The 16,663-nt window shown below is 32.9% G+C and overlaps 1 protein-coding gene across 3 annotated transcripts in view; it reads left to right on the top strand.

Annotated features, from left to right (window-relative positions):
* The window catches only part of PHIP (pleckstrin homology domain interacting protein), a 121,285-nt gene extending 104,978 nt beyond the window's left edge, over nucleotides 1–16,307 (top strand). For 2 of the 3 annotated variants that reach the window (XM_070449816.1, XM_070449815.1), the window contains exons 33-40: nucleotides 480–549; nucleotides 957–1,010; nucleotides 1,276–1,425; nucleotides 4,607–4,759; nucleotides 5,379–5,542; nucleotides 6,000–6,259; nucleotides 6,812–7,009; nucleotides 10,790–16,307. In XM_070449816.1, the coding sequence (XP_070305917.1) occupies nucleotides 480–549; nucleotides 957–1,010; nucleotides 1,276–1,425; nucleotides 4,607–4,759; nucleotides 5,379–5,542; nucleotides 6,000–6,259; nucleotides 6,812–7,009; nucleotides 10,790–11,427 (1,687 nt within the window). In that variant the 3' untranslated portion in view covers nucleotides 11,428–16,307. The remainder of the gene's footprint in view (nucleotides 1–479; nucleotides 550–956; nucleotides 1,011–1,275; nucleotides 1,426–4,606; nucleotides 4,760–5,378; nucleotides 5,543–5,999; nucleotides 6,260–6,811; nucleotides 7,010–10,789) is intronic. The other variant, XM_070449817.1, reaches the window with a different exon arrangement.
* The last annotated feature ends 356 nt before the right edge of the window (nucleotides 16,308–16,663 follow it).

The following is a 16,663-nucleotide window of genomic DNA, read 5'->3' as shown; positions in this document are numbered from 1 at the left end:
TTAGGTGGTGGTAGGAATCACTTGAAGAGTCAGACCAGATTATAGGAATTTGGAGTTCATTAACACAGAAAAACTGCAGCTATATAAGATGATCTGGGCAAAAGGTATAGACGATAGCTAAGGACAAAATTTTAGGGAATGCCTACACTTAAGAATAAAAGGAAGAAGGTATAGAAGACAGGAGGTAAACTACCTATCTCTTGTAGACTGAAGAAGGAGGGAAGGCGTTCTAGGCACAGCAGTGACCTGAGCAAAACCTGAGATGGAAATTGGGCTTGGTGTGATGAAATGGGCCAGGGTGGAGGCTTCACGTGGAGGGGAGGGGCAGTGGCAGATGTATGCATCTGTTTTTGGAGTTAACTGATGAAGAAAGTCTTCAGCTCAAAAGTTTTATCTTAAAATCTGGTTTTAGTAACAGGTTTAAAGTACAAAAAACTAGTGACTCCAATCTTGTATACTAACATTTCCTTGTTATTTAGGGATCAAACTTGTTATAACATAATTCCACTCTACAATTCAATGAAGAAGAAAGTTTTGTCTGACTCTGAGGTATTTAATATTTCTTATGATTACTACATTGGTTGTGTCCTATATAGAAAAAGAAATTTACACATAGTAGTTTTCAGACAACTGCTATTATGAAGTCTTTTTGCCTAATGCTATCAGTTAACTTTAAAAAAAAATGAGAATTGTTTCAGTTAAAATTGTTTTAAACAGTGGGTGGAGGGAGACTTTTTCAATGAGTCAATTAAGTGGACAGAGGAGCCTGGTGGGCTAGAGTCCATGGGGTCGCAAAGAGTCAGACACGACTGAGCGACTTCACCTTCACCTAAGTGTTAGAGTATCATATATATTATGGGTTTTCCAAAATGTAAAGGAGATAATTGGTATTAAAAGACTGTAGAATATAGTGGAACCTTGAATATTTTATTAATCTGATAATTCTTGCTTCAAAGGAAGAAGAGAAAGAAGATGCTGATGTGCCAGGAACTTCTACCCGGAAAAGGAAGGTAATAAATTTTTGTTTTAACAAAGTACTTTATATGAATTAAAATGTATTGAACAATTTTTTACTTTTTAGTAGTTTCAAAGATTAAGTGTTACTTCCAAATCAGCTTCCATCACAGAAATGCATGGTAAATGCATGGTTTTCAGAACTAGATGAGTGATGCTTTCTTTTATCTGAATTACTCTATTATTACCTAGTTATCCAAGATTAAAAATGAAAATTGTATTATGTGTTATTTTATTGATATATTTGAACATTTAATTTAGGACCATCAGCCTAGAAGAAGATTACGTAACAGAGCACAGTCTTATGATATTCAAGCATGGAAGAAACAGTGTCAAGAATTGTTAAATCTCATATTTCAATGTGAAGATTCTGAGCCTTTCCGCCAGCCAGTAGATCTTCTTGAATATCCAGTAAGTATTTTTGAAAATACTTGCCACTTTGATTTTTGTGTATATATATGTATCTTAAACATGACAGTTTACTATTTATTTTTATGATTATAGTTTATTTATTTTTTATTTGAAACATGTTCCCATTATCCATCTGATTATGTAGAGCATCTAAATTGAACAGTGTGGTAAAAGAGAAGTAACCCTGGACTAACACTCCAAAGAATTGAGTTATTGTCCCAGCTCTGCCTCTTACCAGTTCTACAGTTTTGAGCAAGTTACTTAGTTTTTATATCTGGTATATTTTTACCATTTCCTTTTCCATTCTAATTTTATGGATTTATTATGGAAATTATCTAGGAAACAAGAATAATGCTTATTAATAATTATTATAATCTCTAAGATTAATATAAATCTAAATCATTATTACAGAGTTATAGAAATGGAATGAGAATATTACTACTTATTATTAAACATTAAAATAGATTTTAAACTGAAACACTGTATGTAAATGTAAGGTTGTGTTATTGTATATGTAGGTTATGCCAATTTATGATTTTTATGGAATTCGTGGTAAAAAGTTTGAATAAACATGTTATAAGTTTATTTTTTATTGCAATCTTAGCAATCTAAATTTAATTTTGAGTGATTTTTGTATTTTTTGTTTCATTTACCAAAGACTGTATGGTTCAGATGACATTCATGGTTTCAAATGAAAATTAAAATTTTTATAAGAGATCATGACCTGGTTGTGGTATCTGTTGTAACTTTATAATCTGTTTTGTTATATATGTATTCTAATTTGCAATGGTGAAAATAGAGAAATTTCATCGATAGATAGATACCATAAAATGACTTTTTTCTTGCCATTTAAAAATAAGAAACATGTAATCTTAAATATAGAAGATAAATCTTTAATTCCAACAGTGTGATAAATTAGGCTAATTCAAACCCTACCATCTGAAAACCTTTAGAAGAAACAAGTTAGTGCTGCAGGGCTCTGGGTTCAGGTCTTTGTGCTCGGAACCTGTGGGTCTCCCTTTGCTTCTTGCAAGCCCAAGTGTTGTTTCATAATCTCTAAGCCCAGGTATCCTCACTGAAAAATTCTCCCAGATGTTTAAAGAATTAACACAAATTCTACACACTCTCTTCCTCAAGATAAGGAATGCTTCTATACTCATTTTATGAAGCTAATTATTATCCTGATGTCAAAAACAGACAAAAACTGTACTAAAGAAGAAAATGCAAAAATTCCTAATAAAATATCAGCAAATAGAATTCACCAGTATATAAAAATGATTTTGTACCCTGAGTGGGTTTTTTCCCCAGGGATATAAGGCTGTTTTCAGTATTTAAAAATCAATCATTGTAATTGATTTACTAAGGAAAATTTACTAAGGAAAAAATAACATCATATCAGTGCAGAAAAGGCATTTGACAAAATTTAGAACGCGTTTCTTTTAAGAATGACACGTTGGCTATGGTATGCTGAAATCGTTGTGGCCATGGGAGGAAATGAGAATAAGTCTTGGAAGGAAGAAATGTATTATACTTGCTTGTCCCAGAGAGGGTTTAACCAGATGCCACCTAAGGCTACAGGGCAAGCACAAGGTTTTAGTCAGGTTGCAGAAGATAGGAGGAAAGGAAAATCTTAGGCCAGAGAATTCCATGAGAGGCAAGGCTGGGCCTAGTCAGCAGCTTAAGATGGGCTAGTTTGAATTACTCCAGTGGACTTCGGGGTAGGAGGGTGGTCTTTAGGTGTCTTAATATTAATTCCTGACCTGGGATGATTCAGGGCAGAGGAAATACTGATTGGTGTGTGGTTGCTTAAGGACATGGGTAGTTTGCATATGAAAGATACATTCCTAGCACAACCCTTTGCTATTTCTAAGAATTGCCTAGTCCTTGGAAAGAGGCAGTCTCTCCTTAGGCCTGTATGGCCCCCCCAAGTGTCAAAAGAGTATCAAGAATACAGAAAGTAAGATAATTAGTATAGTTGACCCTATGATGAATGGATATCAACTAGACCTACATAATGTAAGAAAACAACACCAGTAATGATAAAAACAAACTCTAAAGAAAACTAGGAATAAAAGGGAACTTCCATAACTTGATAAAGAACATCTGTTAAAAAACCTACAGCTAACCTCATGCTTAAACATGAAAAACTGAATGCTTTTCCCCCTAAGGTTGTGAGTGATGCAAAAATCTACTGTTATTCTCACCACTGCTGTTTTAACATAGTACTGCAAATTGTAGCCAGTGCAATAAGACAAGAAATGAAAAGAAAAGGCATTGCAGATTGTAAAGAAAGAAAGAAAGCTGTCCCTGTTGGTAAAAGGTAGTTTTACTGTTTGCTTTATGATCAAACATACTTGATCATAATTTAAACTTGATGGGGTAGAGTCAAGTTACTATATTCCAAAAAATACAATTACATATTCTGGGGCTATGGAAAAGGTATAGTATTATTTATTCCTCTTAAAAGGTAGCATGTTTAGACCCTTTTATAAACTAGTCTGTTGCTTTTTTCTCATTTCATTTGTCTATTTCTATTACTTCTGATTTGTTGCTTTATTTTATACACGGTTGAGTAGGGGAGATTGAGTGATTGCACTTTCCTCCATAAAATGAAGTATAAAGACTTTGTGACAGATGTTTTCGTTCATAATTCTTGATTTGTGCAAAGTTCCCAATTGTACTTTGTATTACTGAAGTTGAAGTTATTAGAACTAAGCCCTTCACATTAATGTGATGTTATATTTTCGTTATTTTTATGTCAGTTTTAAAGATACAGTTATGTTTCAGTGAATAAGAAGCCTCACGCGTTTATGTGTAGCATAAAGTTTTGGGTTTTTTACATCAAACTTGTAGTTTTAGAACTGAGTTTTTCAATATTGTTTTAATCTCCTTTTCCCAACACAACTCCATGCTATACCTCTTTCTGAAGGCAGAAAAAAAAAAAGCAGAATTTATAAGTTCTTGAATGAGAGAAATCCTGTGTTGATTGCAATAAAAGGTAAGGGACATGAAAAATAAAAATAAAAAGTGATTTGGGAAAAAAGGAACCTTGAAGAGGGAAACAAGAAATGATTATTAATAGTTCTAGTAGTTGCAGTCATCACAGAAATTGTATATGACTCTTTTATGAGAAATAATGCATCATCATTACTAATAATATGACCTGTTTTCCTTCTCTTAGGACTACAGAGACATCATTGACACTCCAATGGATTTTGCTACCGTTAGAGAGACTTTAGAAGCTGGGAATTATGAGTCACCAATGGAGTTATGTAAAGATGTCAGACTTATTTTCAGTAATTCCAAAGCATATACACCAAGCAAAAGATCAAGGGTATATAATTTAATGGCTTTTTTTCTGTCTAAATTAAATGAAATTAGTAGAAAAGTATTTTAAATAACTAGATGCTATATTTAATTAAAATTTAGAGCCGAGTTGACAAACTATTAGGTTCTTAACCTAGTGGAAAGAAGAATTCACATCTTTCTATTTTATTCCTTCTGTGAAAAACGTTATTCCTTCTGTGAAAAACGATGATGTCATTTAATGTTTAGGAATGTTACTTGTCTTAAAGATGGTATAGTTGAATAGATACCATGTATGTACTGTCCTGATACATGTTAGAGGTCCATGTGCTTAACTTTTTCAGCTATGTTCTGCTTTACTAGAAAGGAGCATTTTTTCCGTTTATGGTTCTTATAATTCAAAAAAATGAGTAAAACTATAAATATCATTAACCTTTTTTTAGCCAAGTACAAAAATAATTTGTCATAATGCTAAATAAAAAAATAATTGTAATAATGCTTCAGTTTTAGTGCTTGTCAAAAGAGATTGAGAAAAAGTAACATTTTAAATTCTAAAAGATTTTTGCTAGAAAAATAATTTATATGTTAATATTTTCTGAACAGCCATTTTCTTTGCAGAACATTTGAACAGTTTTTTTTCTTTCTAGATTTACAGCATGAGTTTGCGCCTATCTGCTTTTTTTGAAGAACACATTAGTTCAGTGTTATCGGATTATAAATCTGCCCTTCGTTTTCATAAAAGAAATACAATAACAAAAAGGAGGAGGAAAAGAAATAGAAGCAGCTCTGTTTCCAGTAGTGCCGCATCAAGGTATTTGATTTCTTTTAAATATCATCAACTGATCTATATAACTTTGTCATCTAAGTGATAGAACTTAGTGTTTTTTAATACTTCCTTTACTATTCCCTATATTGCAGAATGATATATTTGACATGCAAGTTCCTATGATGTGGAGGATTTTTAATCTTTTAACTAAAGCTATATTAGTGTAAGTGCTTAAATTCAAACTGCTAAATCTGTACAGTTAAACAGCATTTTTAGGATAGTGATGGCATCATGCTTTCTGTCATATAACTATAGCATTTACAGCAATCCTTCACTAAATATTCACTTTTCAAAGGCTCACAACCATATGAAATCCACTACAAATCTCATATTTTAACATATTTCATAACAGTACAAATATTGAATCCAGCAGTATTATAAAACTATTTTATTCATCCCCATAGAATTACAAGAATGACTAATGATACTATTTTATTTACAGCCCTGAAAGGAAAAAGAGGATCTTAAAACCCCAGCTGAAGTCAGATATTACTACCTCTCCATTCTCTGCACCTACACGGTCAATACCACCAAGGCACAATACTGCTCAGATAAATGGTAAAACAGAATCCATTTCTGTAGTTCGAACCAGAAGCAATCGAGTGGTGGTAGATCCAGTTACCACTGAGCAACCATCTACTTCTTCAGCAGCAAAGACTTTTATTTCAAAAGCTAACACATCTGCAGTGCCGGGGAAAACAAGTAAGAATCAGCTACAGTTTCTAAACTAGAGTGTATATATATAATGCATTTTTTAATTTAAGTACTTACTTTACCAAATGGGATATATTAGATTTAGTAAATTCCAGCAGACACTGGACTTTTACTTGTCTTTATAAGTAGTTTTTGTTTTATCATTTTTGCACTTTTTAAAAAATTTTGTTTTATTGATAAAGATACTGAGGTTTAGGAGTGTCAGTATAATAAGATGATGCTTAAAATGGTGGGAGAAATAGCAAATCTGATCCAAACTGCCTAAATTTAAATCCTGGAAGCCAGACTTGATAGCAGTTTGCCAGCACTTGGCCTTAATAATCTTTTGGTGACTGGACAGCTTCTGAAAGCACTGAAATTATTATGTATGCCTTTTCCCTTTTTGAAAGTAGATTTCTTACAGAAGGTTAAGCATCCTCCAGGTTTTGTCTTATTGGCTAATTCACACAATTCACATTAGATGTAATCTTAACCTTCTTGCTTGTTTGAAGGTTAAATAATTTAACTCTTAGCTTGTAATCTCCTGTATGTGTGTTTTAGTTCTAGAGAATTCTGTGAAACATTCCAAAACCTTGAATACTCTTTCAAGTCCTGGTCAGTCCAATTTTAGTCATGGCACTAGGAATAATTCTACAAAAGAAAATATGGAAAAGGAAAAGCCAGCCAAACGTAAAATGAAATCATCTGTGCTCTCAAAGACACCCCCTCTCTCAAAGTCATCACCTGTCATTGAGCAAGGTACCGTAGACTTACAAATGATGATTCTATTGGAGATAACACTTACATTCATTTTTTAGGTTGCTCATTTAAGTCATATATTCTGTGTCAGTTGATAAATTTACTGAGACATCTTTTGATTTGTACCAAAGGCAAACGGTATTATTAAATTTTAAAAGCCACAAAAACTTGCTGTATGAAGAAAAAAATCATATTCTAAAATCAGAGGCTTTTAATGATACAGATTTAGTAGTTTTTAACTTCATTATTACAGAACCCAAAAAAGTATCTCCAAGAAGTTTAAATAAGTTGAATTTAGTTAACCCAGTATAGCATTAAAAAATTCTTTTTTCGAGTTTTTTTACATCACAAAATTCAGCATATTGATCTTTAAATAATCCATATTCTTAAATCTTAAATTCTTCAGATTCTTTTGTCTGCAGATTTTCATTGTAAAGCCTTTATGTTTGAAGGATAGAGAAAGTAACTGATAAAATACACCCTATGACATGTTAAAACAATTATGTCTTCTTGGTAGCAGACAGCTCAAGGATATGTATGCATTTTTTGTCATGACTTCCAGAGTATGTCTAGACCATTTCCTTTTCAATATTCCCCCAAGAAACCTCTCACAATTTAATTTTTGTACTGAAGTGACCCCATTTTGATTAATGATATTGGGATCCACCCACCTAAATAAGCTTAAAATCAGTGAGTCATCCTAGCCTTCTCTTTAGCAACCAAATGTGCTTATTTCTTCCTGCCTCCTTCACATCTCTGAAATCTGTTTCCTCTGTCCCATTCTCACAGCCACAGACTGTCCTGCACTCATAACTGCTGTCCCTGCCTCAGTTCTCAGCTCTTCCTCAGTCCATCTTCCACGTTTCAGTGACCTTTCTCATCGTGTGCACAAGACACACACACACACACACACAGAATTAAGATCTTTCCCTTCCTTCAAATCATACATGGAATCAGAATTTAATGTTGTTTATGTCAAGCAGTGAAGAATCTTATATAACAATGTTAATGTCGCCTAACATTCCGGCTGTCCTTACTTTTCTTTCTCCCTTTTCTGTTCCAGCCATCCTAAACCACTTAAAAGTCTCTAAATATTCTTGTCATTTCTTCCTTTTTTGAATTTTTTTTCCCCTATCTGTTGTTTCCTATTCATTGCCTTTGTGGCCCTTATAATATTGATAGAGTTATTCTTTTTTACATTGTCTATCTCCAGAAGAATCTAAACTTGTGTTTGCTCATATTTTAATTACCTGTACTTAGTATATAGTAGATAGTGTTTAAATAAATCATCAAATGACTTTATATGTGAGTGTTTTACATTTTTACATTAGTTTCCTTTCTGAACTGAATTCAGAGTTTGAATGTTATATTGGCCTTGCTTCTGTTAGTCTTGAATTCTGGAGAAATCAAATGTATGTAGAGAATTGGGTCTAGCATTACGATAGTGGAGGTTCAGTAGCCAGTTCGATCAATAGGTTTTGGGTATTACATATGCCAGTACAAGTACAGAAATATGATAAGCTATGACATAACTCTTAAATGATGACTTACCACATACATATTGGCACTTGAATTAGCTATTAGAAACAAGAGCAGTGCTCTACAGTTGAAATACAATACAAGCCACATGTGTTATTGTAACCACATACAGCAACAGCAGACAGGTGAAATGACCAGTTTAGCAGCATATTTTATTTACCCCATTGTATCCAGAATATCATTTCAGTGTGTAATCAGTATTTCAAAATGTATACTACCTCAATATTCAAATTTAATTAAAAATTCAGTTCCTCAATTGCAGTTACATTTCAAGTGCTCAGTAGCCACATGGTTAGTGGTAATACTGTCATAGGATAGTACAGGTCCAAATGAATGATTTCAAAAGCTTTTTAGCTCTTGAATTCCTTTTTAAAAGAACTGCATTGATTCTTAACCTTGTTAGGTTTTGTAAAGTTTGAAGACCTTGTAGTTTTTTTCCCCCCAAAATGCACATAGTCATATCCACAGAAAATTTGGGCCAATTCAAGGGCTTCCCTGGTAGCTCAGATGGTAAAGAATCTACCTGCAAGGCAGGAGAGCTGGGTTCGATTCCTGGGTCAGAAAGATCCCCCGAAGAAGGGAATGGCAACCCACTCGAGTATTCTTGCCTGGAGAATCTTATGGACAGAGGAGCCTGGTGGGCTACAGTCCATAGAGTCACAAAGAGTCAGACACGAATGAGCGACTAACATACACACACACCTACATACTACACCCCATCCCACCCGCTTACCTCCTGGAGTCCTTGAAGCCAGTCTGTAGAACTTTTGTAGAACATATTAACTGGATATTTATTTGACAGTAGTCCTATGTAAAACAAACGGAAGGATAGCACAGAACTTTAGAGTCCTCAGGCAAATTAAGGGTATCAGTTAGAAAATACCTGACTACTTTATGCACACACACATTTCTCCCATTCAGCACTCCGCCTGTTACGCAAAACCACTAATCTGAAGAAAAGTTATTAGTACTGTGGGGTCAGGGTTTGAGGGCATTGCCTTCTTACCCTGCTCTTACTTCAGAGACTCCTCCTCTGAGACAGTTATTTCTTGAAATTTACAAAGCACTCTACGATTGAAGCCCCGGACAAAAAATGAAGACGCTTTCCTTTTAATGACACAAACTGTAGAATTTTGGAAGAAAAAAAGGGGTAGTGCCTGTTTGTCATCTTTTTCTTCATCTGAAAGGGTAATAAGCATTTTTTTTTTTAAACCATAGAAAGGCAGTTCATGATTTGCAGTTCCTACAAATCTAGAATTTGATCTTTGGATTTTTTTTTAAATAAAGCATAATAGCCTTTATTACAGGGTTTGTTATAATGGCATTTTAATCCTGATAATAGTGACACACATAGTGGATTTGATTGATACATGCAACTAGTATTGCTTAGGGTGATAAATCAATCATTTGCCTTTCAGTAATATAAGGAGATAGGACTGTTCCAAAAACAGCTTATGAAGAAAACTGCCATTTAGTTGTTTTTCTTAACCCTCTTTTAAAAATTCTGTGAGCAAGAGTAACTTATTTCTACTCTTGTAAAAAGGATAGATATATCAAAGCCATAGTATTGTCTGTGGAGAACAACTGGTATAAATTATTCCAGTATATGTACTCTCAAACATTTAGCATAGGAGTTAGTAGAAGAGGAAATCCTTTTTTACTTCTGAGGAATGTAAAGAAATACTTAGACTATAAATTTCTTCTCTGATATAAGAGAGGTCATGGTCATCACATCCAGTCTAGGGTTAAATAAGCATGCTAAGATTATTTTCCATGATTGAGCTACTTGATAGTAGGAATATAGGAAAATCCTGTTAATGAACTAAACCCTAAAATGCTTTGTTATGGTGAAGTTCCATATGAGTAAACAGGTTACTTTCTATAATGAAAACAATGCTCATACATTAGAATGTGTAGTAAAGATAGTAGGAGTAAGAAACTTGGCTAATTCTAGCTTTATCATAATTTGCAGTGTTAACTTAGGTAATTTATTTGCTGATTTTCATTTCTCTCTGGTCAAGTCATCAGTGACTTCATTAAGGATGTTTCTCCTCTGAGTTTTAAATAGAAGATCAATAATATCATTAAGCTATTAGCTTTTTGTCAGTTCTTTTTCTCAAACTAATAAAAAAAATGAGGATTCTATCATTATGTGTAAGTATAGCAGTGGACTTCCTGACTAGTGTGAGGGTCAGATAAGAAGCAATTTCATATGTTAAGTGCACTGTTGTTCCCTTTCAGCTGACTGTAGAAACAATGCTCTTGTACCTGGAAGCATTCAAGTCAATGGCCATGGAGGGCAGCCGGCTAAGCTTGTGAAGAGGGGGCCTGGGAGGAAACCTAAGGTGGAAGTTAATAACAGCAGTGGTGAAGTCACACACAAGAAGAGGGGCCGGAAGCCCAAAAAGCTCCAGTACACAAAGCCTGAAGATTCGGAGCAAAATAGCGTGCATCCCATCAGAGATGAAGTAGTTCCTTCCTCAACCTGCAGTTTTCTTTCCGAAACTAATATTGTAAAGGAGGATTTGTTACAGAAAAAGAGTCGTGGAGGCAGAAAACCCAAAAGGAAGATGAAGACACACAAACTAGACTCAGATCTCATAGTTCCCACAGGTGTTAAAATGCTAAGGAGAAGTAACCGGAAAAAGACAGATGATCCCATGGATGAGGAAGAGGAATTTGAGGAACTTAAAGGCTCTGAACCTCACATGAGAACTAGAAATCAAGGTCGAAGGACAGCCTTCTATAACGAGGATGACTCTGAAGAGGAGCAAAGGCAGCTGTTGTTTGAAGACACTTCTTTGACTTTTGGAACCTCTAGTAGAGGACGAGTCCGAAAGTTGACTGAAAAAGCAAAAGCTAATTTAATTGGGTGGTAACTTGCACCAAAATATTTTACTTCAAAATCTATAAAGCAGGTACAGTTAAGGAGTATGTAGAACTAAGGCTTCTGCTTCCTTGCTGCTATGACGGATAATGGGAATGTTATGATTTGATTTGCAAAAAAAACAAACAAACTTACAAGACACTTCACTTCTTTAAATGAATATATATATATATATAAATATATACATATATATTTTAAATGTTTGCTATTTATTGCCCTTAGATAGGTTATGCATTTCAACATTCATTTCGTTTACTGTTCAAAGCAAAAGAAATTGAGGCTCTATAATGAACTCCCAGTTTTTTCTGGAAAAGACATTCTGCTACACTCTTAAGGAGCATATTATATTCCTTAGTGATAGAGCATTTTATGTTAAAATGAATTATTTTTGACCAAGCCAGGTACATTTCTGTTTATACAGAAGTCTTGCCCCTAGGAGGACAGGTGTTAACGAGAGTAGCAGTGAATTAAGAATTGTGTTTCCTCTAAAGGTAAATTTAAAATTCCCACCATTTGATACCCTGAAAAGTTTAATTTTAATTATAGAATGTTCATCTACAGAGAATCTAGAGGAGGCTTTTGCTGTATTCCATTTCTGCCAAACTTAAGAGAAAAATGTACTGATGAAAAGGAAACATATCCACATTGGAAAACATTTGACTGTCTAATTTTTCAGACCTTGATTCTTACGTCAATCACTCAATCTCTGTTTATTGTGCCAAAGACTGAGAATCAGTGCAGTGGAAAGCCTGTTTTTGACTGTCAGGACAGCATACACTTTTTCAATATTGGAAAGGCTATATATTATTCTAAAGAGCAAGTTATTAAAGAGTTACGCTGAGATGTATCTTTTTTTGGTACTAATAGTAGAAAATAATGCACTGGTGGGTCCTTTGACAGAGATGTTTTAGAGAAAATGTTTAAGTGGTTAAAGGATTCAAGGAAAATAACAGGAAAAAGGTATGGGATTTGATGTTTACTTGTTAATCTGGATTAATGTCATTTCTAAACTTTAGACATATCTAATAGGCTAAAATGACTTACAAAGAAATGTGTCTGTGTGTGTATGTGTATATATTGACAAATGGGTATAATTGAATATATATACAAACACATACTTATATGCTATTACCCAGGTATAAATTCTTTTATCAGGATTTTTTAGATAGTGGTAGAATAAAAATAATTTTAAAATGTCATACTTTATAGTTTAATTTTAAGGGGAAGATTGGTTATTTTCAATTATTAAAGGTTTAAAAATAGGCCAAATCACTTTTTATGCAATCATGTTTTATACAGTGGTCTCATTGCACATTGTGTTTTTTCTGCACTTTTTACGGTATCCTTCACGCTGGTATGTCAGTATACACCCTAAAGAAAAATTCCATTTAATGATTGTGCCTTGTATTCTATTATTTTTTGCATCATTAGTAAAATTAAGTTGTCTATTGTAAATGATAACTATATGACTTAGGAGAATGTATTGCTATATGTACTGCTATGGAAAAGGAAAGCAGTTATTTATTTGTTTATGGTACAGTTAGTTATTTTATACCTTAAAAACCAACATAAATACCATTTCTATTGTTTAAAGATTATTGTCCATTTTTTAAAAAGTTTAAAGAATGTAGTATTTTCTGAGGACTGGTATGGTACAAAAATGTAACCAAAATTTTCAGATACTACATTTTTAAAAAGTGAGGATGGGGAAAATATGTATCAGCATGGCCCTGGTGTAGAAAAATAAAGTCTTTAATTGAACCTTGGCAAAATACATTACATAATTATTTCTGTAATATTTCTGGTAGGGATAAATGTTAGCTGTCAGTTGATTATGTCTTGAAAAAGAATGGAAAGTCATGCATTTGGGCTTTTTAGATTGTTTGTAACTAAATTTGTACAGAAATCCTCCTGTGAAATTAAGTAAACCATTTTCCAGATCTTAACTGGATTGCTGTGATTTTGCAGTTGAAAATAATTTCAAAATTTTCAGGTTTTTTGTATATTTATTTTTTTCTAACAAATATATTTAACTATATAATTAAAGTTCAGTAGTTAAACTCTTCATAATGCAGAAATGGATGGCTTGGTTGTATAGTGAAACGAGTCTCTTGGTTACACCATTATTGAATATAATAGTGTGTATGTTTGAAATTTAAGTCATTAATTTGTTGCTTTTGAAGGCAATCTATTTGAAACATGCAATTTCCTGATGGTATCTGCATTGTATTAGAAAATAAGGCTATAAAATCCATTTTTGTAAAAAATATGTGTATAGTTTTAAGGTGTGTACAAAGAAAGGAAGAGCGTACACAGTCTCAAGAGTGAAATTTACTGCTCGTAGGGTGTATTAGTTCTAACACTTGAGCAAAAAAACGGTATTTACCATCTAACCTGCACGAAGTAAATGTATTATTCTAAATACATTCTAAAGGCACTATATACTTATCACCTTATTTGCATATTATTAGACACTGGTTTCCTAGGCAAAAATGACTTGGATCAGCTTCTTTGTAATTGAAACACTTAAAATGTATTAGTAATAACCAGATATATCTAGATTTTATATTTTTATAATTTAGCTTCTATACACTGCAAAAGTTGAATTGAGAAATTTAAGTCATCACCATAGTCTTGTTCTGTTTGACCGCTAGAAAAATCTCTTCTTTGAGTCCGTTAACACCAGGTATATATTGTTTATAGGTCAAAGGAAATGTTGACAGTTGTCTTAGATGAGCCATAAAAGAATACTAAGTTTATTCAGAGTTTCAGAATACAGCTTTTGGTTACATTCTTAGAAAATGTGAATCAGTTTTTGCATTTTTAAGTACCTAACCCTAATATTCTCTCCTTTGATCCCAACATTCTTGAGTTCCAGTGAAATGTTATAAAATTAGAGAATGTTGTATATGAGCAGATTAAACAGTCTGATTACAGTTTGATAACTGGGCAGTAGACATACACTTTTTAAAAAAATTGTATTCTTTTCAGTCTACTATTATGGCATTGAACCATTTTCTGCATATATTCATGAACTAAAGATTTGGCCTTGTTTTCACTGTTTTTATTATTGCACAACATCACAAATTTGAAGACTATTTGATTGTATTGTAACAATGATCTTCCTCTTTAAATTTATTTAGATAAATGTGCAGAGTATTTGTGAGCTTGCTTAGGTCACATCTGAGACACGAAGTTTGGTTGAATCTAGTATCACTTGGAAATGAATTATGTAATATACAGTGATCAACAAAAGATCCTTGTAGCATGTATGTTAACATTTTAAATTCTCCCTTATCTGCAGTGCAGTAGATTAATCAGACATTTTAACAAAAGTATTCAAATAACATTTTTTGCTTATAATGATAATAGCATTATTTACATGTTTTGATATATGATTTGTAATATAAATTAGCTTCTCCAGTTTATAGTGTTTAATTCTAGCATTCCATTTTATACATGCATATATACCTCTCTCTCAGATGTCAACTGGAAGCAATTTTGACTGTTTTCTACCTAATGAAGACAAATTGTTATTCTGAATGTTTTTGTTCACCTGAAATTTATTTTTGAGTAGGTTGAAAGGACCAAGATAACTTGAGTGTTAAAAGGGCTATAAGTGTCCTCCATATATGCAGGAAATACATGATTTTAAAAGTCACAAAAGGGGAAGGACTTTTATGCTCTGTGAATTATCCCATATTTAGTTTTTTTAGTTTGTTTTAAAACAGGTTGAGAAGTGGTTTAGTTAAATTTAGGTGACAATTTATTTTCTAACTAAAATTGAAAAATATACCTTTTCCTCACTTGCCTCCTTGCAGTTCCTCTCATGTCCCAAGTTTCCAAGTGATTTGAACTAAATATTAGATTTATTGAGAAGCTATTATTGTTCTCAATTATACTGAGCTAGGCACTCCAGATGGAAAGTCATTTTGTACTATGTACAATACCCAAGAAGAGGTCACACTGATTCAAAAGACTGTAAGTACCACTTTTGACGCTCCAGATACTAGCCTTGTACACACTGTAATAAAACAATTAGAAAATATTATGAGCTATAAATATATATATTACTTTTAGTTTTGATAGCTCCATGTTTAAATACTTTTTTAATGCAGATAAAATCATCAGGAAATTAACCTTATATGGCACAAACCAAATACATAATAGTGGGTGGCTCTGAGTTTCTACGTTTAAGGAGCTAAGAAAATAGGTTTGAGATGATAAATAGTACGCACACCTATGATGCAGATGTACACATGCTCGTTACTTTTAAGATTGTGCTGTGTTGATAGATCACAATGAAAGGTTATAAATTGAGACAAAATACAAAGTTACATTTTTGGACCATATTAAAACTGCAAGAAGATGGGATCTTATTTAAAGATCTTTTAGACAACTGTTAAATCCTGTCACATGATATTTAGACGTGTAGAATGTAGCTCAATTTTTGAAAAGTAACTGACCTAGAGGGTTAATGTTGAAACTGACACATTTTCAAATTAAAATGCTTATTTTGTACAGAAAACAGCGTTAAACACAAGCAGATCTGTTGTATGTAATAAGTAACAGAGTTTTAAAAAGAAATTAATTATTTAGCTTTATTGAGGTTTTTGGTTTTTCTCTCTGGAAACCTGAAGTACCATGTTATAAATGGCAGTCTCACACCAGAATAGCAGCGCCCTTTCTTTTTGTACATATTGATTGGACCTTTCTTTACTGTTAGGTGGACACTTTCTATGTTAGTTTTGAAGCATAATTCTTTGAATCCTTTTATACAAACTAGAATGTATGTGTAAGAATTCCTGTCCCTGCAATGTAGTAACTACAAACTTATTTTTAAATAAATAGAAAACTTGTTTTTCTAAGCTATTTTGTAGAGCCTCCTTTCTTTTTTTTTAATTTTTATTTTGTAACACAAAAAGCACTCAGTTCATAATTTGAAGAGGTATTGCATAAATGCTGTTACATTTAGTGTTCCCAGTGCCTTATCTGCTTAGCAAAATGTTTAAATGTATTAGCTAATTGAAGGGTTGTGGGTCCCCTAATGTAATTTAATTCCAAAAAAACCCAAAGGTTACAAATGTATTTGCTTTTCAATGTGACAACTACATTGATTTGCTACTATGAATAAGTTACCATACTAGGTGTAAATCTTCAATATTCAAACTTTCCTGTGAGACATATTTCAAATGAATAGTAAGTATTTTCTCAAAAATATGAAGTGA

This window comes from Odocoileus virginianus, chromosome 19 (assembly GCF_023699985.2).
Source record: "Odocoileus virginianus isolate 20LAN1187 ecotype Illinois chromosome 19, Ovbor_1.2, whole genome shotgun sequence".
NCBI classification, from domain to species: Eukaryota; Metazoa; Chordata; class Mammalia; order Artiodactyla; family Cervidae; genus Odocoileus; species Odocoileus virginianus.
The sequence above is the reverse complement of the archived record's forward strand: the minus strand, read 5'-3'. Positions and strand labels throughout refer to the sequence as shown.